The sequence below is a fragment of the Odocoileus virginianus genome, chromosome 23, assembly GCF_023699985.2.
Source record: "Odocoileus virginianus isolate 20LAN1187 ecotype Illinois chromosome 23, Ovbor_1.2, whole genome shotgun sequence".
Taxonomy (NCBI): domain Eukaryota; kingdom Metazoa; phylum Chordata; class Mammalia; order Artiodactyla; family Cervidae; genus Odocoileus; species Odocoileus virginianus.
The window spans coordinates 1,106,084-1,132,927 of NC_069696.1; the positions used below are offsets into that span (position 1 = coordinate 1,106,084).

Sequence of the window (26,844 nt, forward strand, 5' to 3'; positions counted from 1 at the left end):
AGGAGGAGGCCAGAGCCCTGATCCTGGTGGGGCACAGATGGAGTCACGTGTGCTCAGTCTGTTACAACCGCCCCTGGCCCCCACCCCAGGTTCTCTTTGCTCCGCTCTCATCTAGTGCTGCTTGGATGGTGGTTTTCACGCACAATTTTATGTGGGGCTTCCGGGTATCTGTGATACATAAATGTACAGTTCTTGATCCCCAAAGTCCTCTGAGCAGGAGGGGCAGGATGCCTGGGGAAATGTCCTTGAGGTAGAGTCCCAGGGTAGAGGTGGTGACCAGCACTCATCGGAAGAGATTTCCTCCTGGAGAAATGCTAAGGGTCTTTTGTGATCCTCACGCCTCTCTGAAAGGGAAAGAAGCAGGTGTCAGGTAGACATGGGTGAAGAGTGAGGCTAAAGGCTCCTCCCTGCCATGACACCACCACCCCCATTCCTGCTCTCCTTTATTTTTTGCCTTTGTGCAGTGGCTAAGTCATGTCTAAGTCATGTCCGACTCTTTGTGACCTCATGGACTATAGCCCACCAGGCTCCTCTGTCCATGGAATTTTCCAGGCAAGAATACTGGAGTGGGTTGCCATTTCCTTCCATAGGGGATCTTCCTGACCCAGGGATCAAACTCATGTCTCCTGCACTGGCAGGTGGATTCTTTACTGCTGAGCCCCTGCTCTGGGAAGCTCTCCTATGTTGACCCATCTCACCCTCCACCCCCCTCCACTACCGACCACCATCTCTTGCATCCCCGCTGGTTCCACACTGGCCTTTCCCTCCACTCCGACCCAAGCTAGCTTCCTTTCTGCACTTACGACGTGGTCAGGGGTGTGTCCAGGTGTACGACATGAGACCCTCGCATCCTCTGCAGTTGGACCCGAGTCAGCTTCCGAGGCCTGCTGTCTCCAGGCTCAGGGACGCCCTCGATCCTTTGACTGGCCAGTTCCTCGCGGATCTCTCGGAGCATGTCCTCGGGCCGGAGGGGGTGAGGGGAGGGGGTGTAGTCAGGTCCCTGGGAGGGATACCCCTCTTCTTCTTCATCCCCTGAGGACTCCCAGGGGCTTTCCTCAGAAGAGTCAGCGTGGGTTGGGGAGGAGGACAGCTGCCCCCGAAGTTGGGCCCTCTGCAAGGTTTCGACCACCACATTCTCGCCCACTGAGGTCTGGTCTTCTTCCTCAGACGAGGTTGGTGGGTCTACCCTGGGAAGACTGCCTGCTTTCCGGACACCTTCCTCAGGCAGTGCAGGGGCGCTTCGGCGTTGGGGAGCCTTGGGGTCAGAAGGCTGGGGACGCAGAGGGACATCTCGGAGTTCCAGGGTGGAGAAGGTGAGGCGAGGGTCCCGCCGAAGGGCCCTCAAGCGTAGACGGCTCAGCGGGGAGTGGGACTCTTTGGGAGAGCCTGGGATGAGAGTGCCATAGCCAGAGTCCGAGGTGTCATCTGGTACCGAGGGGGCATCTTCATCTGTGTCTTCTGTCACCACCAGGTGCGGGATGACAGTCGAGGACTCGCAAGTCCTAGAGTTAATAGCAAATGGTCAGAGTCAGATGCTGAGGGGTCAAGTTCAAATCCAGGGAATCTCCCTTGACCCCTCCATCCAGAAATGGCCCCTCCTTCAAACTTATTTTGGTCTTACTTTTTGCACTCCACTGATTGTTTTTCTCATCTCACTGGCTAGACCACAAACTCCTTTAAGGCATTTTAGCCCCTACATTCAGGTCCAGAAACTTGTTATCAAGTATTTGCTCTTTCCTGAGCTCTGCTGAGTTCCCCACCCGCTCCATGGATGGAGTCTTTTTTTTTCTCTGTAATAAACCATGATGCTCAGCAACTGTGTTATTTTGGATGAAGCTCTCACATTATCCGTCCAGATTTGAACTAGCCGGGTTCCTATAGCCCTGACATTCTGCAAAACCCCTGGCCTGGGGAGCCTATTCCTCTCAGGGAGTTTGCGCCTCTCCTGTCTGTTTCTTTTACCCTGTGCCCACCCAAGGCTGGCTAACCCAAAGGTGGTCCTTTACAGGCCTGGTGCCAAACCATAGCCTGGGTTCCTCAATCAGGTCTCACCCACCCCCCACCAGCCAAAGTTGTCATTCCTAGCCTCACAGGTTCCCTTTCCTTTCCTCCCAGCCTGCAGCCCCCCTACCCTGGGAGAACTTGTGCTCCCTGTGGTTCTTACCTGCCCTCCGTGCTGTTTTGAGAGCCCTCCTGGGAAGGCGTGGAGGGCCTGGTGCCTGGGGACTCCCCATCTCGGTCGCGATAGAGGGCCAAGAGCTCCCTCTTCTGTTGGATATACTCCTCTGCCTTCAGCTTTTGCAGGGTGGCCTGGAGTGTGGAAACTTTCATTAAGAGCTCTCCTTTATTGAGCACCTGTTGTACGCCAGGTACCATGCTAAGTGCTTTAGAATTTTATCTTACTTCATCTTCACCACCCTACGAAGCAGATTTTTTTGCTCCTACATTACTCCCAGGACTTCCCTGGTGGCTCACTGGTAAAGAACCCACCTGCCAATGCAGGAGACTTGGGTTCGATCCCTGGGCTGGGAAGATCCCTTGGAGAAGGAAATGGCAGCCCATCCCAGTATTCTTGCCTGGAGAATCCCATGGACAGAGAGGCCTGGCGGGTTACAGTCCATGGGGTTGCAAAAGAGTTGGACATGACTTAGGACTGACTTACAACTTTACTCCTGAGAAACAGAGACTTTGAGGTTAAATAACTACCAAGGTCATGCCTTGGGAAAGTGGGATGGAGCCAAGATTTGAGTTCTTGAGCTGGTCCTGGGGGTAGGTGGGGGGACAGAAGTGCCCTTTCCCAAGCTGTACCATTCTTCCTGCCTCTCATGCCCCTTGGCAAGCCCTGTCTCTGGCTTGTTTTCTCCTTCAAGAAGCCCTTCCTGATTGGTGGTGATAGTGGTATAATTGCTCTGAATGATGCTGGATCCTCAGGTTACTCTCCCTCCTACCTGCAGGATGGGCAGGACTATGCTTTGTCCTGGGCTGAGGACTCTGCTGTTCCTCAGAGATGAGGGCAACATCCTTCCAAGAGGAATGGAAAGAGGATATACCACATTTCGTCCTCCTTAGCATTTTCCTACGGGCATCATCAGAATAAAAGAGTGATGTCGAGAAGTTGTTCATAAAGCCCTTCTACATGAATATGGATATTGGATACACATCACCACCTGGCAGGGTGGAAGCATGGATGTTAGCCCATTTTACAGATGAGAAAACAAGACTTAGAAAGATGAGTGGACTTGAACCAGGCCGCACAGGTAGAGAGAAGCCTTTGTGAGTCCTAGTTCAATAACTGCACTATTTTTCAAGGGCAGCCTTAAAGGGTCAGGAACGATGCAAGGACAACTTTTCTCTTGGGGGCGGGGAAAGGCGGCAGCGGAACCCTTGGAGAGGCTGAAGGCAGAGGTTTGGCAAAAAGGCTGTGGTGGCGGCTGCTGCAGGCAGCGCTGGTACCGGCACAGACTGAAATGGCCGTATCACTGGAAATATCGAAGGACTTCCATGCTGGTGAGCAAACGGTTCCTGCCTGAGCCTCACGCCTTCCTTTCCCAAGGTCCAGCAGCTGAGAGATAACATCTGGTACAAGACCACACCCCCAAGCTCTACTCTGATTGGTTGATGCTCATTAAGGACTTTGAATGTGCTCCGGCGCCACCCCACCCAGACTTTAAGTACATGAACCCGCAACTCTTAGGCACCAGGAGCTTCCCAAAGCCTCTCTAGAAATACAGCGAGGTAAGGGTGAGCTGGGTCTGTACAAGAGACATGTTGGAGAAATGGATGAACAGAGACAGGAAAATGACCTCAGGCTCCTATTTCCAATTTTCCCGCCCTGGCTTCCCAGTTACTGTCTCCTGCGAGGATTCTCAGCGGTCTCATAAGACTTGGTATGTTGGTCAGAGCCAGGGTGATGGTTCCTGGGGGCAGGAGACCACCACCCCAGGCCAGGTCCTGTGACCTGAGTGTGGCGAGGGAAACGAGGTGGGAGGAGCTGGTCTTGGGGTCGGGGCAGGGCTGGGGCAGCCTGCTTGATGTTTGGCACCCAGGGATCCAACCTACATCTCTTGCATCTCCTGCATTGGCAGGTGGATTCTCTACCACAGATTCACCTGGGAAGCTCCACTCTAGCCCTAACCCCAAATTACGAAATGATCCCCAAAGAGTCTAGTTAATAACCATTACCATATGTTGTTACAGACATTTTTTTCCTTGAGAAAATGACTTTTTAGTATTTTCTCTCTTAGCAACTTTCATAGTTCATCCTTATCTTTCACCTGAACTCCAGTCTGTTTCCATATTTCCACAAACCCCCCACAAGCCCTTAGATCTCTGGGCTTCGCAGGTGGCTCAGTGGTAAAGAATCCACCTGCCAATGCAGAAGATGCAAGAGATGTGGGTTCCATCTCTGGGTGGGGAAGATCCCCTAGAGAAGGAAATGGCAACCCATCCTAGTATTCTTGCCTGGAAAATCCCATGGACAGAGGAGCCTGGCAGGCTACAGTCCATGGGGTCGCAAAGTTGGATACAACTGAGCACACTTGCACTGCTAAGAGATCTCCACTTGGCTGTCTCCTACGACTTCATTTCCGAAGGCTTCTGTTTAAAACTAAACCTCACTACTCCAGCCCCACCCCCGCCAGGAAGCAGCAACTAAACAAACAGGTTTCCCTTTCTGATGATTTCAATTGTCTTTGCCAAGGCAACTTTTCACACAGGAACCTTGCAAGCAAGTCATCCTTTGTCCTTGTGGATCTGAGTTACCAGGAGCTGGCACCACATTGCCTGCTTAATCTGAGTGGTTTCTTTGAATCTTCCCTGTGAGACAAGGACTGTTATTATTTAAATCCATTTTGCAGGTGAAGAAATGGAAGCTGAGCCTCATAACTCCCCCAAGGTCACCCAATCAGTAAGAGGCAGAGTTGGGGTCTGAACCATGCATTCAATATAGGCTTCTCTTAGTCTCCCTAAGGCTCACCTGTCTCTTCTTTCTTCTTTAGCTCCTTTCTTCTTTTTCGCATCATGTCCCTAAGGCCATGGCACCCAACCTCAATGTTTCATACCCAAACTAATACGGTAAATCTCCTGCCACCGCTCTCCCTCTCCCAGCCCACCTGTCACATGGCCACCTAACAATTTAAGACCAGACACACAGATTTCACCATGGCCTTCCCTTGCTCAAGAATCTATGGCAACTCTTGTGTCAACCTGCTAACTAAATGCAGACTTGTTCAGTCCACACTCTTCTGCAGGCCCTGGGGTCCCTGTAGAACTTGGCCTGTCATCACTGGCTCCACACAAAACCCTTCCCTCCAGGCTCAGAAGGCATGCTTACTGTCTGCCCCCCCCCTTCCCCAAATAAATCCAGCCCAATTTCTCCCTTGAGTCTTCTGCCTGGGGTCTTCCCATCCTTAAAGTCCAACTCAAATCTTCCCTCTTCTTTTAAAAAAAAAAAAAAAGTTTATTTATTTATTTAGCTGGGTCAGGTCTTAGTTGCAGCATGAAGGATTCTTATTGTGTCATTCGAGATATTTCACTGTGGCACTGTGGCACCCTGCGGTATGAGATCTTAATTCCTGGATCAGGGATTGAACCTACAACCCTAGCAATGCAAGGTGAATCCTCAACCACTGGACCACCAGGGAAGTCTGCTTCCCTCTTCTTCGGCCATTCTGCTCCCATAGTGGGTTGAATAGTGGGCCCAGACAGACAGGTCTAGGTCCCGACTCCCAGAACCTGTGAATGTGGGTGACTTTGTTTGGAAGAAGGGTCTCTGCAGATGTGCACAGATTCTAAGTGAAAGAACTCGAGAGGAGGTCATCCTGGATTTGGGGCTAATGAGCAGTGTCTAAGAGACAAGAGAGGGGATACTGGGACACAGAGACACAAAGAGAGCTGGACCACGTGAAGACAGAGGCAGAGAGTGGAGTGATGCTGCCATAGGTTAGGGATCACCTGGAGCCCCTTTGAGCTAGAGGAGGCATTGGAGGATGCCCCCTAGAGCCCTGGCAAGGACACCTTGATTTTCAACTTCCAGCCTCCAGAACTGTGATGGAATACATTTCTGTCATTTTAAGGCACCAAGTGGTAAGCAACACAGCTGCATTTGGGGAACTTCCTTGGTGGTCCAGTGGCTAAGACTCCATGCTCCCAATGCAGGGGGCATCTGGGTTCAATCCCTGGTCGGGGAACTAGAACTCACATGCTGCAACTAACTAAAGATTCCCCATGCCACAACTAAGAACTGGCACAACCAACCAACCAACCAACCAACCAACTAAATAAATAAATATTTTCAAAACTATAGCTCCATTTGGGTCTCGCTGCTTTTGAACTCCTCTAGTTTTTGTTGCAGGTATCTGCCCAGGGTCACTCACCGGGTTAACATTTTCATGGGCTCTGTGTCATTTACAGGACAAAGTTCAAGTGCCTCGAGCATGGCATCTGGAGACCACGTGGTCTGGCAGGGCACTGCTGCCCTTGTGCTGGATACCCTGGTAATGCCGCCCACTAGGCTGGTGATGGTCTTAACACACACGACTGCCTCTGATTTCCGACCTTCGCACACTCTGCTCTTCATCTGGAATGTCTTTCCCACCCACCTCATTCCCCCAGTGTGCCCCAAGATATCCACCAACTGGGATCAGACAGTAGCTCCTTTTGAAGCCTTCTCATCATCCCTACCCTCTGCATAGTCCCTGTCGCAACCAACCCCCAGACAGAGTGAACCACGCTCTGGTCCATTCCTTCCACACGTTTCTGTTACATGTATACTCATTTGTCTAGATGGGCTGTGGTGTGTATTCCGTGAGGGCAGAAATGGCATTTTATACTTTTCTGATTCCCCAGCCCCTTGCCTTTTATATGCAGCAGGTGCCCCTCTGCTGACTGGAAGCCCAAGTTCAGCAGTTAATTGTTTCACAGCCTCGAAACCTTCAGGGAAATGTGTCTTGGCTGCCAGAGATAGGCACCCAAGCTGGCCAAAAGCTTTCTTCTAGGCTCTTTTTTCTTTTATACTTTTTTTTTTTGGCTGTGTCCCATGGCTTGTGGGATTTTAGTTCCCAGACCAGGGATGAAGCCCATGCTCTTGGCAGTGAAAGCGCAGAGTCCTATCCACTGGACCACCAGGAAATTCCTTCTTCTGTGCTCTTAAGGATGGTCAAGGCTGTGTCTTTCTCTGAGGGCACACCAGAGGGGCAGAAGGTCTGGTCTGAAGCTGAGTGCTTCTCCCCTAGCTTCTCTCTCCTGTCCTTGATCCTCCCCTCCTGTGTCTGAGCTCCAGGGCCCTCCCCAGCCCGGCGCCCAGCATCACATACCTGGGCCTGCTGGGTCTTCTCCAGCCACCGGGCCCGATCGGCAGCGCTGGGACAGTGGACAGTGAGGGCGCTGGAGACACACTGGAAGTCAGTGAGGTGGACCAGCAGGAAGCTGCCTGGGGGCAGGAAAAGGTCTGCTTCCAGGGCTGGGCCTCATCTGATCGCCAACCCCACCTCCGCTTATGCGGCCGAGGGGGAGGGAGACAGAAGGGAGAGACTTACTGGGATCACGGAGTGGCCGGCACACAAGCTTCTCCAGCATGAGGGGCGGGCGGATAACCTTGGGTTTGTCCGCCTTGCGAGGGGGCTTGGTCACCAGGAGCACATCAGAGAACAGGAACAGGTATACATCCAGCTAAGGGTGCGCAAAGAGAGATCCAAGGGTCAGCTGGAGCAGGGCTGGAGGGACAGGGGTCAGGCATGGATGTGTGGGCAACAGAGAGCAGCGGAACTGAGAGCCAGGAGCCCCTCAGTGTGGGCACGTCTCTTTACAGGAAAGAAAGTGGCTGACGTGGGTCACAGCGACCAGCAGAGCAAGGCTGGAACCATGTCCTCGTCCCAACACACACAGACACACACAGAGAGATGCACGGACACACACACAGATATAGACACAGACACAGACACACACACAGAAACATATGGACACACACACACAGACACACACACACGTAGAATACAGACATAGACACACAGAGACACAGAGAGAGACATATGGACACACACAGACATAGACACACACAGAGATGCATGGACACACACAGAGACATAGACACACACACAGACACACCCAGATACACACAGAGAGACACATGGACACACACAGAGAGATGGACACACACAGAGACACAGAGAGAGACATATGGACACACACAGACATAGACACACACACAGACACACACAAAGATACACACAGAGAGACACATGGACACACATACAGACACAGACACACACACAGAGAATACAGGCATGGACACACACAGACACACACAAAGATATACACAGACACACAGAGAGACACATGGACACACACAGACACACAGATGGACATGCACACAGACACATGGACACTGGCAGAGATACACACACACACACAGAGACATGGACACAGAGATACATACACACACACACAGCCCCCTCCTCCCATTTCCAGCCTCTGATCCAGCCTGGCTCCCAGGGCCTCTCGTTTCCTCCCTTTCCCTTCCCTCCCATCCTCCCCGCCCCTCACCTTCCCTTCACGCCCCTCCTTCACGCGCGCGGGCCCCTCGAGCAGCAGCTGCCTGGTGTGCTCCGGAGCGACCCCCAGCATGGGGGCCATCAGGTCCAGGGTGGAGAACGGTCGCAGGTTCTGAGGTGCAGTGGGCAGAGCGGGCACTGGGAACACCGCTCCTTGGAGGAGTGCCTCCGGTTCACCCCCTACCCCTCCCCGGCCCCCCCCCACCCCCCCAGAGGAACGATGGCCACAGGCGTAGCCCTTGGCACCTCTGCCCCTCCCCCTCCAGGCCCGGGGCCGTACTTTCCCGAAGCCCACTTCCCGCTTTCTCTCTCACCTTCTCCACCTCCTCGCTGGACGGCTCCAGCACCTCGTAGGGCCCGACGCGCCGGGCCGCAGCCGCCAAGCTCTCTTGCTCTTCGCCCTGGCGCACCTGCTTGTTGATGTGCTGCAGGAACGACTCCATCGCTGCGATCTGGGGGAGCGGGAGGGGGAGGGTGCGGAGGAAGGCGGCTCAGCTCCTCGCCCCTTCATCCCACCCACCGACGACATCAGCGCCACACGGGCACATTCTCAGGAGGAAGGAGAGCTCAAGGGCTCCTGGAGCTGCGGCCCCACACACCAGCCCCCAACAGCCCCCCTCCCGCAGGGGTCAGCCCTCTACCATGGCGGTCAGGGCCTCCCGGGCCTGGGGCTTGGGGGTCCTCTTGAGCACAGCCTGGAGCAGCAGCGGGTACTTGGTGATGCGCTGGTGGGGCTTGATAAGCAGGTCTCCCAGCATCTGCCTCCCGGATCGCTTGTGCTTCTCACACCACTGCCAGGGAAGGGAGTCAGGGGTGAGGGACTGCAGGCTACCCTCCTGCCTTGGACCAAGGTCCACGGTGTCCCCCTTCCCCAGCAACTCCTCTCCCACCTGCACGAAGACGTGGAAGAGAGGGTTGTGGTCCTGCTGCTCCCGGGCGTAGGCCATGGTCTGCCTCACTCGCAGGCAGTATAGGACGTAGGGCTGGAAGCGCTGGCTGCACTGGAGGGTCAGGTGTGGGGGCGGGGAGCAGGCAAGGGAAGGCGGGATGAGATACCAGCTCCAGCCGCACACAACACGCGGAGCAGCCTGGCCTAGACCCTCCGTCCAGTGCCTGCCAATCCAGACCCTCCTCAACTTCCAGCCCCGCTCCCTGGACTCCAAGGAGGAGTTGAGGTCATGAGGGGTCGACCTGCTGCTGCCCTCTGAGCTCCATCCTCAGCCCCTTCGGTATCCTGCTGCTCTGGACTTCACCCACCATCAATAATTCAGCAGGATCGTTGTCAGGGTGCTGCAGATCCCATTTCAGCCCAGCTGTGGAGTGGCGACCTGAGGCTTGCCCAGAGCCCTGCCCTGAAGAAGGGGGCCACAGAAGACCCCCAGGAGACTGTGCCCCCACCTCTCTACCCCAACCCAGCTGGGCAAGGCCATGCCCCCCTGGCTGGGGAACTGGGCGGAGGTTGGAGCCCGGGCCTCTTGCTTGCCAGTGCCCTGTGCTCTTTCACATCCCCTCCCCTCGGGCTCCCAAGGGACAAGTCCCTAAGGCCCCAGTCTTGTTCCCTGATGCATGTCCCTGGATCTCTGTCCTGGACATCAGATTTCATGATGTATGTAGCCCTTCCCTGAGACAGCTGCCCTCTGGGATGTTCAGAAGCCCAAAGAGCCCTGGGAACAGAGGCCATACTGGTGAAATGAAGGCAGGAGATGAACTGGTATTTGGGGGTAAGGGCCGTGTCTTTGGACTCGCCTGAATCACATCAGGATTTAGGCATCAAGGGCTTGCCCTGCGAACAGGACCCCTCGGGGCCCTCCCAGTTCCACCCCACCTGGAAGTGGCCCTTGTCCCCTCCTCACCGTCAGAAAGCCATCCTGCAGGCTGACTGGGTCCAGAGGCTGGCCTGAGGCTCGCGTCTCCTCTAGGGTGGGTCCCAGCACCTCTTCCCAGAAGCTCCGGTGGGCTCGAATCAGGCTGGGGACGTTTCCAAACAGAGTCTCAGCTGACACCTGGGGGAGGGAGGGGCACTCAGCCACATGTTTGGGCAGGTGACCCGCAGGCTGCACTGGCCACAGACAGGCAAGGCCAGCTGAGCCTGGGTAGTGGGGGCTGGGGTCTAGAGCAAGAAGCAAAGTGGGGAGGGCGGGAGGTGGGGGTCCTAGTAGATGGGGCAGTGGCATTTCAGTTCTCTGTGACCTTGCGCCCCCAGACCCCGGGCTCAGTCCACCCACACCGATCTGTCCCCCCAGCCCACACCAAGTGCCCACTCACTTCCGTCAGCAGACCCACGCGCTGCAAGTTCAGCAAACCCGCAGCTAGGAGCTAGATGCAGAGAGAGAGAGGGTCTTAGCGCCTGGCCTCCTCCTCTCCGACCCCAGCCTCACCCTTCACAGCATCCCCACCCCCATCTTCAGTACTGCAAACCTCTCTCCCGAGACCCTGGGCAGGGGGCTCTAGGCATCCTGCCTGTCCCTCTCTAACAACCCTGTCTCATCCTGGTCTGGATGATGGGGGGTGATTCGAGGGAGGGCCAGGGCCAGGGTCGCTGGGCAGCTGGGTGGGGGCTCACATCCGTCATGATCTTGAGCTTCCGCACGTAGATGAGCTCCGTGGTCAGTAGTTCCCACAGGGCCTCCTGCTGGTGGCAGAGCTCCCGGCTCATCTCCTGGGTGGGGATGGGGCTGGTGAACGATGACAAGACCAGCTGCCGCCATCTGCTAAACGCTACCGGATCTGCATCCTAGACAGCCTTTAACCTTCTCCCAGTCTTCCAGTGTGGAGGGGGTACTTGTCATCCTCATGTCATGAGGCGACTGAGGCACGCAGAGGCTTGTTGTCTTGTCCAAGGTCTCACTAGTACATGGCGGGGTCTCATAGTACCTGGTGGGGTCTTACTAGTATGTGGGGGTCTCACTAGTGTGTGGGGTCTCACTAGTACCTGGTAGAGCCTCACTAGTACCTGGTGGGGTCTCACTAGTATGTGGGGTCTCACTAGTACCTGGCGGGGCCTCACTAGTACCTGGCGAGGTCTCACTAGTACCTGGCGGGGTCTCACTAGTACCTGGTGGGGTCTCACTAGTATGTGGGGCCTCACTAGTACCTGGCGGGGCCTCACTAGTACCTGGTAGAGTCTCACTAATACGTGGTGGGGCCCCGATCTGAAGCTTCAGTGACATGCCTCTAAGTGCTGTCCCCGCGGACCCCACTTCCCATGGCCTTTCCCTCCTCCGGGCCAGAGGTGAGGGAGGTGTGTATGTGTGTGTCTCGGACCCCACAGGTACAGGCTCACCTTGTGCCCAGGCACCAGCTCCTTCCAGGACTTCTCAATGGCCACGCTGTTGTCGCTGCCCTCTCCGATCTCCCAGTGCTGCCGGTCCTCCCGGGGCAGGCGGGGCATCCCAAACATGCTGAAGGTATGCAGCCTCACCTGCAGCTCGTGGGCCTTGGTGACTTCCTAGGGGCACCGAGAAGGGATTAGTCCTGGCGCCTGGACCACCCAGCCGGGCAAGGGCTGCGTCTGTGCATGCATGCATGTGTGTAGGATAGCTCGTCTTTAGGTGGGTTGATAAGGAGTCTGGGGCCCTTGAGGAGAAAGGGGTCTAGAGCACTCCAGAAGAAAGGGGTCTGGGGCTCTCAAGGAGAAAGGACAAACTTTCTACATTGTTTTGTCTTAGTCAATATAACAATGTATCTTGCTTGAGGGCCTATTTCCCCTTAACAAGAACCTTCTGACTAATCTTGTTATCTTAAGACATATTGGAGTGAGTCTGGTAAGACCTTTCTATTGTTAGTTCTAATCTTAATATGTATGTTGTGGGAGTGGGTCTGGTAAAACTATATAGGGCCCTGATAAGACTAGGGAGGGGGACACTCTCTGTCCCCTTTCTGATGTCTGTGTCAGAAGCTCTCTCTGTCCCCTTTCACTTTAATAAAACTCTGCTACACAAAAGCTCTTGAGAGCCTGGTCCCTGGTCCTGAAGCTAAAACTTCAGAGATCATGAATCTGACATGGTTCACCGTAAGTTATCATATGCGTGTGTGTGTGTGTGTGTGTGTGTGTGTGTGTGACTGGGAAGTGGCAAGCAGCCCTGAGCATGAGTGGGGACATGCAGGCCTGGCAGGGGGCGAGGATCAATCCTGGCTGGAGTTACAGGGGTCGGCACAAGTCTGGAACCCAGATGGAGAGGCGCCTTGTCTGCAGGAAGGTCCCTGACTCCGGGCTCCCTAATCAGAAAGACAGCTTCCAGGTCTCTCCTGAGTCAGACTCCTTCAGGGGGACCTTCAGGTGGGGACCAGAAGGGGGCTTAGGGAAGCAGCGGTCCCAGAATATTTGGACACTTGCCCGTAAAGCGGACATTCTTATGAGACAGCCTGGCTGGGAGATGCTCCCCTGACAGGGTCTCTAGACAGAGTTGCACTTGGCTTCTTGGAGGGGCACTGGTGTTCTCAGCTCTAATCGAAGCTCAGGCTGGGAGCTCGGTGATGGGAGGAGAGGGACTCCTCACCTTGAGTTTGGCGGAGTGAGGTGTCCCAACCCCAAAGGGACCTCCGTGCGTCTTCTCGGGCACTGGTTCTCGAAGCCTCAGGGGAGACAGGCGTCGGGCCGGGCCAGAACCCGTGGTGAAGGGGACGTAGCCCTGGAGGAGTCGGAGGCTGGGATCCTGGAGGAAGAGCAGGGGGAGCTCTGGGCGTGCCCCCTTCCCACAGAGGTCCCAGAGAGGCAGAGTGGGGCCCGGCTTAGCTCTGGACAGAGTCCCCTACACCTGCCTGCAAGTTGGGCTGGCTCACCGCTCCCCTAAAACCAGTTTAGTGTGAGCCGCTCCGGCCCTGAGTCACAGTGGCAGCTGCCAGGAAGGCTGCCTAGATGGGCAGGAGCCAGTCAGGCAGGGCAGAGGGGCCGGGGGTAGAAATGGCCTTGTGCAGAGCAGGCGCAGAGGCAAGTACACGACTGGGCTCTGCTTGTGCCCATGTCCCCAGCTCCCATGTGTTCCCTACACTCTGGCCATGTGTGTGCACAGGGCCCGGTGCACAGGCACTCTGCGACCTATGCACGTGGGGGTGAGGGTACACACATGTGTGCCCTCGCATCCCGTTGGGAGTGGCTGCCCTTCTGTGGGAGAAGTTGGCGCTTGGGCCAGCAGTCCCTCCTGGGCAGGCCTGGTCACATTCCTTGACCTGCCTGTGGCCTCACTTATGCCACAGACTTCCTAGTCTCCCTTCCCGCCCTCGGTGGTGTCCCATGGCCAAACCCTCCTCCAGTCAGACGAGGGATACCCCTGGCTGGAAGCAGAATTGACCTCAAGGTGGAGGGAGGCCAAGGGAAAGACCGCTGGGCCTCCACGCCCCTTTCCTTGGTCAGCGCTGGAGGCTGGCCAGGAGGGTGGAGCTGGGCTGGAGTCAGAAAGGCCCCCACACCCTCCCCACCTGTAGAGTAGGGACACCTTGAACCTTTGCTCTTCCTCCAGGCCTGACTCAGAGGAAGGCAGGTCTCAGGGAGCCGCTCACAAGCTCTTCCCTAGTAGAGGTGGGAGTCTGGGAGGCACCGAACCCTGGGTTTGGTGACCTCCCACCCCCAGCTCCGTGCCTCCAACAGCACCAATGGCCTAGCCCCTCCTGGCTCTCTGCCTCACCTGCCCTGTCTGTCTGGGGTGGGTGTGGAGTCCCGGGACCCTGGGCCCACACAACCGTCCTCTCCCTCACAACCCAGGAGAGAAGACAGGGGTGTGTATGGGAAGAGTGCCGCCCAAGGCCTGGCAAGGGGACAGAGACTTAAAGCCTGGGTGTCCTCCCGCCTGCCCTGCCCAGGTCACCTTTGGGGCACGGCCTGGACTCACCAGCAAAAGGCCTCCTCGGGGACTGACATTGCCTGGAGAACTCGCGACCGAGGCCCGATACCTGCCTCCATAGGTCTCAATGCGGGAGGCCACCAGCCCTTGGAGGGGACTCTTATCGGGAGGACCCAAGGCCTGCATCCCTTCTCTCCTGGGTCACCTGCAAAGGCTCATCACTCCAATGTGCAGGGGAAAGGGGCCCCCTGAGGCTGCAGAGAGAATATAAGGATGGAAGGGCCAGCCTTAGTTAGTGGAGGGTGCTAGGCTGGAGAAAGAGGCGGAGGGGGAGGGGAAGAAGCAGAAGGGAGGGGGAGAGCCCAGTTTGCTTGTTGGGGGAGTACAGTGGCCTCATCTAGGACTTGGTGAGGGTTGGGTACACTCCCACATGCTGGGCAGAAAGCCCCTTGGAACCATACCCCCTCATTCACGTGTGCACACTTGGGGTACCAGTTCCTGCACTGGCTTCAAGGGATGCTGACATCCTAAAGAGTAGCTGGGAGCAAGGGTCACAGACAGGTTCCCTGTTTCCTGGGTGCCCCCAGGTGAGGGGGATGCCCCTTGCACCTAGCAACACCCTTCCCTCCCCAACACACAGGAGTGGGGGTGGGAAGTTGCGGGGGGGTGGGGGGGTGGGCAGGGGCAGTGAAAATAGCCCGACCTGCCACCTGTTTTTGCACAGTCCGCAAGCTAAGAATGGCTGTTTTACATGTTTAAATAGTTGGAAAAGTCAAAAGAAGAATAAATTTTAAAAAGTAAATAAAATCATGAAAAAGAAGAAGAATAGTTAACAACACAGAAAGATTATGTTCAATTCAAATTTCCATGTCTCTAAAGAAAGCGCTATGGGATCACAGACACGTTCCCTCCTAGGCCAGTTGTGACTTCCTCCCTGCTAGCTATGACAGAGACCGCAGCGGCTTCAAAGTCTGAGATATTTACTCTCCGGCAACCCATTCCAGTATTCTTGCCTGGAGAATTCCATGCGCAGGCTACAGTCCATGGGGTCGCAAAGAATGGGACACGACTGAGTGACTAACACACACACCCCCGGAAAGGAACGCCCCACCCCTTACCTGGACCCTCAGGCCATGGGCAGGTCTTAGACCGCAGGCCTTAGAGAGGAGCAGAGAGGGAGTGGGCTCTGTTGGGTTTCGCTAGCCTCTGGGAGCTCCTCGGGGAGGCTGGGAGACCCACGGGGGGCTCCCTCCCCTCCCCTAAACCTCGGTAGAGGCCTCCCCGCTCTCTGGGTGGGCGGGGCTTGGAGAGGAGAGACCGCCTAAGTCAGTGGGGGCGTCGCTCCAGGTGGGCCCCGGAACCCCGCTCCGCCCTCCCCTAACCTTTCCTCTGATTTAGGAGCTGGGGAGAGCAGCGTTCCTTGTCTCCCAATAACCCTCCCTCCTTGGGCTCCGAGTCCTTTTCCCCGCAGCCCCGAGTCCCTTCTGAGTTTTGACCCGCTTCCCTTCCTCTGGGGCCCGCGCCCCCAGCCTCCCATCCCTCCCCGCCCTCCCGCCGCTCACCTGTGCCCGCAGGTGACCCGGCGCCCGCTGCCCGCGCCGCCAGCCCCGCGGTCTCCGACGACGGCTCGCACGGCGATGCCCGCCCCGCGGCCCGGCCGGGTCTGGGACCGAGCGGCCCGCGGGACCCGGGCTGCGCGGAGCCGGGCCGGGAGGGCCGGGGCGGGGCGGGGGCGGCGCGGCGGGCTGGCTCCTCCCTCTCCCGCGGGCATCCGACCCGCCGCGCGGCGGGCGCCCTCGGTCCCTGGGCAGCGGGCGGCTCTGCCTCGCTCCGCAGGCCCCCCTCCTCTCTTCCCCTCGACCCTGAAGTCTCCACCCACCCAGTCCGGCCTGTCACCCTCGCGCGCTGCCCTCCGGGTCGGCGGTGGTAACGACTGAGTGACCCGCTGCAGGTGCCCACCTCGCTTTCCGCGTCGGTGAGTGGCCGGCTAGCCCCGTGCCCCGGCCTCGGCCTCGTCTTCCTCCTTTAACCAGGCAGGAGAGCAGGACCGGCAGCAGAAGGGACCTCGGGGATCAGGGACCCCGGGGGCACTGCCCCCTTCTGGCAGCAGAGTCCAAAGTGTGACCCTTATCTCTGCTTGTCGGCTCCAGCCATCTGGTGGAAGGTTGGACTTCACCTTTGCTCCAGGGATGGCGCCTCATGCCAGGCTGAGGCTGGCCCAACACTTCTCCCACTAACCAAGTCTGGGGGTGGGCGGACCCCATGGCAAACAGCCACACTCCCGCCTTCAAGAGGGCGTCTGAGCATCTACGGCCACTAATAAAATAGACACAGTTCAAGGAAGGGCACACTTCACATTCCCAAGTCAGGACACATAGTCTGACAGAAATACTGGATATCAGAAATCAGAAGTGTCCATAGATGTGTGGTCACTGTCATCTCACACTCAGGGAGCCAAAGACACATTGGAGGGTAGGAGGGAGGTGGGGGCAGGTCTGAATGCAATGGTTCCAGCCCTGCACCGTGACCGTGGTCTTCCTCCTGCGAGTTGGCTAGACAGTGAGGTATACAGACACTTTCAAAAGCTCCCTGTCTCACTGTATTGCTGGCTTATTGAACCCACCAGTAATCTCAGGTGTTCAGTCCTCGCTGACTGCGATGGCTCTGTTTGATGTGGAAGAGGGATCTTTATCCTTTGATACTTTCTAGTTTCGTCCACCTTCCTCCTATTTGCCCTCCAAGTATTCTCTTGTTCTGAGCTTGCTGTGATGTGATTGCTCTTGTAGTTCAGAAGAGTGGTTGGTACCTCCAGCTCTGTACATCCTTATCTCCTGTTTCCTGCTTTCCAGTTGATTCGGATCAGTTTTAGGGAGAGCAGTAGGATGGGGCAGGAACTGGGATGGAGAGAAGCCTTTTTTCCATCCGTGTGTGTGTGTGTGTGTGAAAGACAGAGAAACCCAGAGATAACAAGACTAGCCATGAGGGAAAGACAGCCAGTAAACAGGAGGTGGTGATTACTGGCAGTATTAAATGACACCCCAGACATTGCTGGTGCCAAGGATGCCCTCCCAGTGTCTCTAGGAAGGAAGTGGAAGGAGTAAGAATAGAATTGAAATTGAGAGACCAGAGGCAAGCCCGGACTTACAGGCTCTGGGGAGAGCTGGCTGGACTGGCCCAGTGGACATGAGGGCGTTAACCCTTTCACTTCCCTCTAGGCTGAGATCCAATCTCCACCTGCCTCTGCCCCAGGGCCTGTCTTCAGCCCCTCTGGGAGGCAAGGTTCCCAGGGGAAGCTGGAGTCTAGAAGCTGGGGGAGTGGCCGGCAGGAGTGTGTAGGCTGGGAGGCGGGGCTCCTGTGTTCTATGTATTCTGTTCTGGCCTCCTTAGATGGTTCCCCTCACAGTCTCCCTTGTCCTTCGGTGCTGTGGAGAAAAGACCCCTGCCTGTGATAGGCTGAGAGGGGAACACAGCTCAGGGAGCTGAAAGCAGCCTAAGGACTTGAGAGGTTGGCGGGTTGGCCTCTACTGAGTGGAGCTGGGGTGGGGGTGGGGACACCTGGATAGTGTCTTTCTTCCTGGCTGACCCCCACCTTCCCTCACACCCCTCCCTCTTTTTTCTGGCTGCACCACACAGCTTTCAGCATCTCAGTTCCCCGACCAGGGATTGAACCTGCGCCCTCAGCAGTGAAACCGTGGAGTTCTAACTGCTGGACCACCAGAGAAGTTCCCTGGCTTGAGTCCCATTTCTCCTCTGAGCCTTGGTTTCTGCCCCAGTGCAGATGACCCCATCAAGTCCCCAGCTGGACCCCACAGCTAAAGAGGTGTCTGTCCAGGAGCAGAGCTCTGAGGACCAAAAGTGTCTGTCCAGTACAGCATGAGGGTAACTTCTGGGGCTGGCGTAGGGAACCCCAAGTCCCTGCTGCCTTTTCTCACAGGTGGGAAGGTCAGGGAGATTCCCCTGATCCCTGAACTCTGCCCAGCCCACACCTCTCAGGGCGGGGCGGGGGCCATCTGGGTTAATGAGGTGCTGGCAGGCACTGGCAGCCAGGCAGCTGATTGGAGGTGTGTCCTTCTCTAGGCAGAGCTGGGAAGGGTGAGGTTGGGCGGAGGAGCTGAGGATTCCAGCTGAGAGGCACCAAGTCACGTGAGACAGATAAAACCAGCAGGCCAGGCCAAGGGGCACAGCTGACAGCGCCTTAGATGGGAACTGATGCCCTCCCTCCCTACACCGCTTACTGGCAGTGTTCTCTGTGCCAAGGTGCGAGGGGTATATAGAATATGCATTCCTAATATGAGTGTCGGTACTGAACAGTACAGGCTTCCCTGTACTACCCTGTAGTTCAGCTGGTAAAGAATCTGCCTGCAATGCCGGAGATCTGGGTTCAATTCCTGGGTTGGGAAGATCCCCTGGAGAAGGAAATGGCAACCCACTCCAGTATTCTTGCCTGGAGAATCTCATGGACAGAGGAGCCTGGCGGGCTACTGTTCATGGGATTGCAAAGAGTTGGACACGACTTAGCAACTAAACCACCACCACCCACTCCAGTGTTCTTGGGCTTTCCCTGGTGGCTCAGGCAGTAAGAATCTGCCTGCCATGCAGGGGACCTGGGTTCAATCCCTGAGTTGGGAAGATCACCTGGAGGAGGGCATGGCAGCCCACTCCAGTATTCTGGCCTGGAGAATCCCCATGTACAGAGGAGCCTGGCGGACTACAGTCCATGGGGTCACAGAGAGTTGGACACAACTGAGCAACTAAGCACAGCACAGCAGCATTCCTAATACAGAGATAGTCCCTGACTTCCAGGAGGTTACAAAAGAACGGGGAGACAGACAGACTAGTGGGGAACAGCACATTGGTATATAAGTTACATGTAAGGAATGAACCAAGAGCTGTGGGAGGGACTACTAACTACATAGGGCAGCCAGGAAAGGCTTTGTAGATGAGGTGAATGTTGTGCTGGGGCTTTGAAGAAAACTAGGAGTTTGCTAGGTAGAGTAGGAGGGAAGGGCATTTCTGGAGGAGGGAATGGCATAAACAAAGACAGAGTGTTTAGAAAGGAAGGGGAAGGGACTTCCCTGGGGGTCCAGTGGTTAAGAATCCTCCTTCCAAGGGGAAGCTGATTCAGATTAGGGAACTGAGGTCCCACATGTCTCTGGGCAATTAAGCCCTTGCACCACAACCAGAGTGCCCTTGAGCTTTGAGGAAGACCCAGCACAGACAGAAAAAAAAAAAAAGAGAGAGAGAGAAAGTGGGGAAAGGCAGGACTCCCAAAGGCCTCCTGAGAGTCTGCTCGGATGGCTTCCTGGGGAAATCGCCCCCTCCCAGCTGCCGATTTCTGGGTGGTGGCTTGAGAGGACTAACTTCTTCCTGGTGTTCAAAGACCTCAAATGTATGGTCCCAGTTATGCTTCCTGCCTTTCACTCCCCTGCTCTGTCCCTGGGCTGTCCCCATCCTCTGAATCTGCATCAGCTTCCCTGGCTCCATGAACTTGCTCAAGCACATCCCCCTGGCTGGCATAGTTATCACTTCTGACCCCTTGTCCCCCATCTCCACTTCCACTTCTTTCAACATCCTCCATCCTTCAGTTCATTTTCCTGATAGTTCCTCAACCAGAGTAATCACTTTCTTTCCTGCTTTCAATGCCTTGGCCACCAAGCTCCTTTGAAAGGCACCACCTAATCTTGCTGCTGTGGGCACAGCCCTCATTGGACTCCTAGCTCCTTGGGGGCTGGGACACCCTAGCACAGGGGCTGGTGCAGGCCTAGCATCGCTGTCTGTGGAGTTGAATGGGCTTGATTTACTAAAAGACCCAGATAGAATGAACTTGTAGGTAGAATGTCATCTCTCTGCTCCTGCCAAAGTAACCACCTTTGTTTTTTAAATAAATACTTGGAATGCTTCCCTAATTTCATTGGGGCATTCCTGGTTCATTTGTGAAGCTTCAGTGTTTCCTCAGTGGCTCATCTAAAGGCTCCTGGCTCCTTAAGACAACCACCACACGTAGGTTTGACCTTGCACACCAGTTCTGATGGATTAATAGTGGGGTCTTCTAGAATACTTTTCCAGGGCTTCCCCAGTGGCTCAGAGGTAAAGAGTCCACCTGCTACTGCAGGAGACACAGGTTCGATCCCTGGGTTGGGAGGATCCCCTGGAGAAGGAAATGGCAAACCACTCCAGTATTCTTGCCTGGAAAATTCCATGGCCAGAGGAGGCTGGTGGGCTACAGTCCACGGGCTCGCAAAGTTGGACACATCTGACCCACTAAGCATGCAGCACTCACGTCTCCCCAGAGGGCCCTGGTCTCCCCTAGTGGCAATCCTTGGAAGTGCAGTTAGATTTTACTTGCCTCAAAGGCTAGGAGTGGCCAGGCCCCCAAGCCCTGGCCTTTCTCAGTGAGCTGGCAGCTGTGTGGTCTCACAGCTCAGCACTCCTGGCCGTGCAGGACGGCTGCCTGACGTCCTTGGCAGACGGTCCTCGCTGCTGCCCGATGACAGCCAGCAAAGCTGCTGCCCAGATTGCCCCTTTGTTTCAGCAGCTCTGATCAGTGACAACCCCTTCCTCCAAACAGTCATTTGACTTTCTCCCTCAGGTCTGGACTGACAGTAAGTGTCCACCTGCTCAGCCCGAGTGACTCAGAAGCACACAGAATGAAGAATTTTAAGGCTCTGGGTCAGTCTTTGCAAAAGTTTTCAAGGTGAGAGTAGCTCACCACCCCCAACCTCAGTCAGCTTCTATGAACACTATGGCCCTTGTCACGAATCCACGCTCACAGCCAGTCCTTGCTCATGAAATACACAAAATACATGTATTTTTTGATGTTCATTTGCCCAGAGAGATTGACTGTTGGCCCATCTCATTATGATGCACCTTGCCCAGCCTGGGAAGGTGGGCAGCTCTTTCACTCCTAAAGCAGACGCTAGCACAACAGTCCTAAATCATTATTTATAATTTGATTTGACAACCTTGAATTTCAGGAAGTTCTTTCTCATCTCTGACCCAAATACCTCCTGCTCAAGCTTAAAATAATTTCCTCATGCTCAGGGGAATACCTGTCTGTGTAACATGGACCCCTTTTTGGATAATTGAACCACAATTTGGGTCACAGTTTGTGGCTTCCCAGGTGTTGCTAGTGTTAAAGAATCCACCTGCTAATGCAGGAGACTTAAAAGACACTGGTTTGATCCCTGGCTTGGAAAGATCCCCCGGAAAAAGAAATGGCAACCTACTCTAGTATTCTTGCCTGGAGAATTCCATGGACAGAAGAGCCTGGCGGGCTATAGTCCATAGAGTCACAAAGAGTTGGACACGACTGAAGCAACTTGGCAAGCACACTCGGGTCATTTTAGCAACATCCTGAAGCCTTGGATCCACTCCCCATCCTTCAGAGACTTAGATTCTCAGTTTGGGGTCACACGGGCAGCCCCTAAGTCTCAAGAACCATCCTGTGCGCCTGGCACTGTGTTCAGTGGAGACCAGTTAGCTCTCTTCTCTGCATAACCCAGCGAAGCAGGGCTGCCTGTTTTAGCCCACTTCATAGATACAAAAACGAGATTCAGAGGTAAAGCCCCTTGGCCAAGGACACGAAGCCAGTATGTGAAACAGCACATGGAACATCTGACAAGTCTTCAGGGCCGGCATTGGTCCAAGCATTAGCCTCACAGGAGATCTCTGTGAGCATTCTGGAAAGATGTCTTTTCTGACCTCGCCCCCATTTCATCCCCATTTTATGCTCGTCCCACCTGGCACTTGTGGTAAAGAACCTGTCTGCCAATGCAGGAGACTGAAGAGATGTGGGTTTAATCCCTGGGTCAGGATGATCCCCTGGAGGAGGAAATGGCAACTCGCTCCAGTGTTCTTGCCTGGACAATCCCATGGACAGAGGAGACTTCCATGGGGTTGCAGAGAGCCAGACACGACTGGGCACACAAGCGTTATGCTCGTCTCCACCCTGATCCTGCATTGATCCTTTGCATCTGCCTAGATGACCTTCAGTCATGGCCCCATGCATTCCTTACAGTCATTGTTCAAAGGCAGGCCCTTCTCAAGGGCTTTTGGGGCAGCTGAATTTGACTTCTCTAAGTCTCCATCCTTGTATGTAAAATGAGGATAATAATACTAATTTTTGGATCATTATGATAATAACAGGGTAACTTTTTATTAAAGCAATTACTAGGTGCAGGCATAATTTAGCACGTGACATGTGTAATTTCATTTAATCCTCACCAAAACCCTTCGAGTTAGATATTAACCTCATTATAACAGATGAGGAAACAAGCTCAGAGAGGTTACATAACATGCTCACGAGGACAAAGTTAGCAAGAGGAGAAGCCAGGATTTGAACTCAAGTTGTCTGGCCCCAAGACCTGCACCTCTCACCTCTCGCCTGTAGAAAACAAATGGGTTACTGTGAGTAAGCCTGTCGTGAGATGGTGAAGGACAGGGAAGCCTGGCATGCTGCAGTCCATGGCGTTGCAAAGAATCAGGCATGACTTAGCGACTGAACTGAACTTAACTGAAAACCTGTCATGGGGCTAGGAAACCAGAGGAAACTGCCTGCCTTGGTTCCATCTGAAAGGTTGTCTCAGCATCCAAAGAGACAGAACTCTCATTCCTGAAGCCTTGAGAAGTGATGCTGGCCTTTGCTCGGGGCTATCCTGGGGCACAGGGTTCTGCAGCTCACCACCAGCACTGTTTCCTTAAAAAAAAAGCATCTTCATGGGATTTTGCTGTCAGTCTAGGGGTTAAGACTCCGCGCTTCCACTGCTAGGGAAATGGGTTCAATCACTGGTTGGGGAACCAAGATCCCATGTGCTGAGGGGTGCAGCCAAAAATCATCTTCATATATCACCCCATCCTCCAAATATCACTCCTCATATCTGTTCAGTCTCTCTGCTACGTCTATCTCCTCGAAAGCCCTCTTCCTGATCATCTGTCCCAGAGCCGCATCCTCTTGCCGTTATAAAGTCACTTGCCCTGGTCTTCCGGCAGATTTTTCCGAGAAGCCACTGTGCTCAAAAGCAGGTAGTCAACTCCCATGAGGATGGAGGATGCTTGTCTTGGTATCTGGACTCTGGGTGCATCTGAGGCTGATAGGAAACCCTAATGGGCTGAGGGGCCAACCCAGAGGCTATTTAAAGAACTACTTTCCTCATGGGCCTCTGTCTCATCTCCCTTTTCCTTCGCCTCCTCCAGTCCCCGGGGGGAGGGAGAAAAGGGGAGTTATTCGACCCTCCTGACTCATCCAGTACACATTCTGCACAACTCAGATTGATCCCCGCCCACCCATCAGGCCCCTCCAGTCCCCGCACCCCCTCCCACCTTTGGTTCCTGTTGCTTTTGCCACCCCCGCCTCTCCCCCCGCCTTCACTGTTACCCCACTTTCCATGGTGGGTGTTGCGTCTCCTTAACTAGGCTGTGTACTCCTTCAGAGAAGCAGCACCAACACACTTTTCTAGCTCAGGTGTGGAGTCAGGCAGCCTTGGTTTGAATCCTGATTCTGACCTTTTGGCTATGTGGCCTGGGCAAGTTATTTAATCTCCGTGTCTCTGAATCTTCACAGGGGAAGCATCTATCTCATATGATTGTATGAGGACCAATTGAAAGTGTTGAAAAAGCTAAAGTGTAAGTCGCTCAGTCATGTCTGACTCTTTGTGATCCCATGGACTGTAGCCCACCAGGCTCCTCTGTCCATGGGGATTCTCCAGGCAAGAATACTGAAGTGGGGTGCCATGCCCTCCCCAGGGGGTCTTCCCAACCCAGGGTTCGAACCCAGATCTCTTGCATTGCAGGTGGATTCTTTACCATCTGAGTCACTAGGGACGAAGTGAGTTAATATTAAAAAGTACTTAGAATGTGACCTGACATTGTATGCTCAATACAAGTTTATAATATAAATAAAACGCAGCAATGGACAAATAATTAATTACTGTTGGAATAATTAGGCTTCAGAGCAAATTAACAACAAGGAGAGAAGATACTACAATACTAGTAAGTGGCAGGCTTGCAAAATATGTATTTAATGATTGTTGTTAAATGCATTCTTTACACGAGAATCACATCACAGTGCTGTTAAAAGTTAACCTAACAAGGACACAGTATGAATAAACAAATGAGCTGAGAAATAACTGACGATTGACTGGCAGGAGATGATCCAGCAAGCAGGAGACACGTATCCAAATTAAAAAAAGAAAAAGAATGATTTTCCATTATCTAATAATTTAGGGGCCAAAGTTAATGAAAAAATTTTCTATAAGTCATTAAATGTTTGCAAAAATATAAAGCACTGATGTGCCTCTGATACACGTCCCTTTTATTTAAAGACCTCAAGTAATAGCTCAGTTGGTAAAGAATCCACCTGCATTACAAGAGATATTGGTCATGATTCCTGGGTCTCGAAGATCCCCTGGAGAAGGGATAAGCTATCCACTCCAGTATTCTTGGGCTTCCCTAGTGCCACAACTAGTAAGGAATCCACCTGTAGTGCAGGAGACCTTGGTTCAATTCCTGGGTTGGGAAGATCCGCTGGAGAAGGGAAAGGCTACCCATTCCAGTATTCTGGCCTGGAGAATTCCATAGTCCACGGGGTCGCAGAGTCAGACACGACTGAGTGACTTTCACTTTTACTTTCTTTCGCATTCAGCTGTTGAAAGTAAATGTGAAACTTTCACTTCCTCCTCCTGGAAGTCGTGTAAATACGCAGAGGAGAACAGACCCAGACAGCACGGCTGACGGTACCGACCAAGCTCTTCAAGGCTGAGAACAGCCAGGGCGCAGGAACGCCTCAGAGCAGAGCGCGTCCATTGCCCAGATGCTCTTTAGTGAAGTGAAAATCGCTCGGTCGTGTCCAACTCTTTGCGACCCCACGCACTGTAGCTGACAGGCTGCTCTGTCCATGGGATTCTCCAGGCCAGACTACTGGAGTGGGTACTCATTCTCTTCTCCAGGGGAGCTTCCCAACCCAGGGGTCTAACCCAGGCCTCCTGCATTGCAGGCAGATTCTTTACCAGCTGAGCTACCAGGGAAGCCAGATGCTCTTTAAGAATCATGAATATTTTTAAGATAGATGGATAAGGCATGGCGCTGCATCACCAGTTTGAAACCTGCATCATGTAAAGTACCATCGCTCTTAGAACTTTTGCTACTTTCTGCTCAGGGATTCACCCTCAGGAATCAGGCATTTTTGGATAATGTTGGAGGAGGGGGGTGGCAAATGGAAATGAATAGCGCCATGGGGCTTCCCCAGTGGTCCAGTGGTTAAGACCCTGTGCTTCCTCGGCAGGGGGTTTGGGTCCAGGGAAGTTCTGCCTGCCTCAAGGTGTGGGCCCTCCATGATACAGCCAAGTCTAGAACACCCCAATGGGGCCCAAGTATGTTTTTATCATTTATTATTTACCACTGCTTTATGGACTCATTTTCTATTAAATCCTTAAAAAAATTTTTCTTGTAGTATGTGCTGTACTTAGTCACTCAGTCGTGTCTTTCTCTTTGCGACCCCACGGACTGTAGCCCACCAGGCTCCTCAGTCCATGGGATTCTCCAGGCAAGAATACTGGAGGGGGTTGCCATGCCCTCTTCCAGGGGATCTTCCTGACTCAGGGATCAGACCTGCATCTTTTATGTCTCCTGCATTGGCAGGTGGATTCTTTACCACTAACAGCACCTGGGAAGCCCCAGTTTCAGGTGTAGAGCAAATTAAACCAGCTATACATACATATACATATACATATATCCCCTCTTTTTTAGATTTTTTTCCCGTATAGATCATTACCGCGTATTGAATAGACTTCCCTGTGCTATACGGCCGGTTCTTACTATCTATTTTATATATGGTAGTGTATAATATCAATTCCAGTCTCTCAATTTCTCTCTCTTCACCCCCCTGCCCCTTACTGCCTGGTAACTATAGGTTTGTTTTCTGTATCTGTGACTCTATTTCTGTTTTGAAAATAAGTTCATTTGCACCTTTTTAGATTCCACATGTAGGCACTATCATACTGTATTTATCTTTCTCTAAGATAAATATTTATCATGCTATATTTATCTAAGTGAAGTGACTTACTTCACTCTGTGTGACAATCTCTAGGCCCATCCACAACTTATCTTCTTTTTAATGTCACATTGGAGAAGGGCACGGCAACCCTCTCCAGTAGTCTTGCCTGGAGAATTCCACGGACAGAAGAGCCTGGTGGGCCACAATCCATGGGGTCACAAAGAGTCAGACATGACTAAGAGACTAACACTTGTGCCCAAAACAAAAAGATATATGTGACAGAGAAGACATGAAGCTGGGTCACAGGCTTGTGGCGATTCAATTAGAAGGGAAGGAAAGTCGCTCAATCGTGCCCGACTCTTTGCGACCCCATGGACAGTAGCCTGCACCAAGCTCCTCCGTCCATGGGATTTTCTAGGCAAGAATACTGGAGTGGGTTGCTGTTTCCTTCTCCAGGGAATCTTCCCGATCCAGGGACCGAACCCAGGTCTCCTGCATTGTAGACAGACACTTTGCTGTCTGAGCC

General features: G+C 53.9%; 1 protein-coding gene across 3 annotated transcripts; it reads right to left on the reverse strand.

The window, feature by feature from the left end:
• Positions 1-132: 132 nt before the first annotated feature.
• PLEKHG6 (pleckstrin homology and RhoGEF domain containing G6) lies at positions 133-16,433 on the reverse strand. Of its 3 annotated transcripts, XM_020878693.2 has the most exons (16): positions 16,289-16,428; positions 14,378-14,583; positions 13,049-13,204; positions 11,833-11,997; positions 11,113-11,208; positions 10,815-10,865; positions 10,403-10,552; positions 9,440-9,550; positions 9,191-9,340; positions 8,864-9,001; positions 8,542-8,661; positions 7,536-7,668; positions 7,314-7,429; positions 2,165-2,310; positions 804-1,502; positions 133-344 (listed from the first exon to the last, which is right to left on the reverse strand). In XM_020878693.2, the coding sequence occupies exons 2-16, from the start codon at positions 14,513-14,515 to the stop codon at positions 335-337; spliced, it is 2,379 nt and encodes a 792-aa protein (XP_020734352.2). In that variant the 5' UTR covers positions 14,516-14,583; positions 16,289-16,428; the 3' UTR covers positions 133-334. The 3 variants fall into 3 exon arrangements, with proteins under 3 accessions (XP_020734352.2, XP_070309230.1, XP_070309231.1); XM_070453129.1 differs by having other exon boundaries at positions 9,191-9,550; positions 16,289-16,433; XM_070453130.1 differs by lacking the exon at positions 16,289-16,428 and adding an exon at positions 15,892-16,019 and having other exon boundaries at positions 9,191-9,550.
• Positions 16,434-26,844: the final 10,411 nt, after the last annotated feature.

Excerpts from the sequence above, each read along its gene's own strand:
- PLEKHG6 (XM_070453129.1), bottom strand. The coding sequence starts at position 14,515 with ATGCAGGCCTTGGGTCCTCCCGATAAGAGTCCCCTCCAAGGGCTGGTG. Across the intron at positions 9,551-10,402 it reads TGCAGGATGGCTTTCTGACG|TGCAGCCAGCGCTTCCAGCC; the intron begins GTGAGGAGGGGA and ends CTGACCCTCCAG. Across the intron at positions 1,503-2,164 it reads CAAAACAGCACGGAGGGCAG|GACTTGCGAGTCCTCGACTG; the intron begins GTAAGAACCACA and ends TATTAACTCTAG.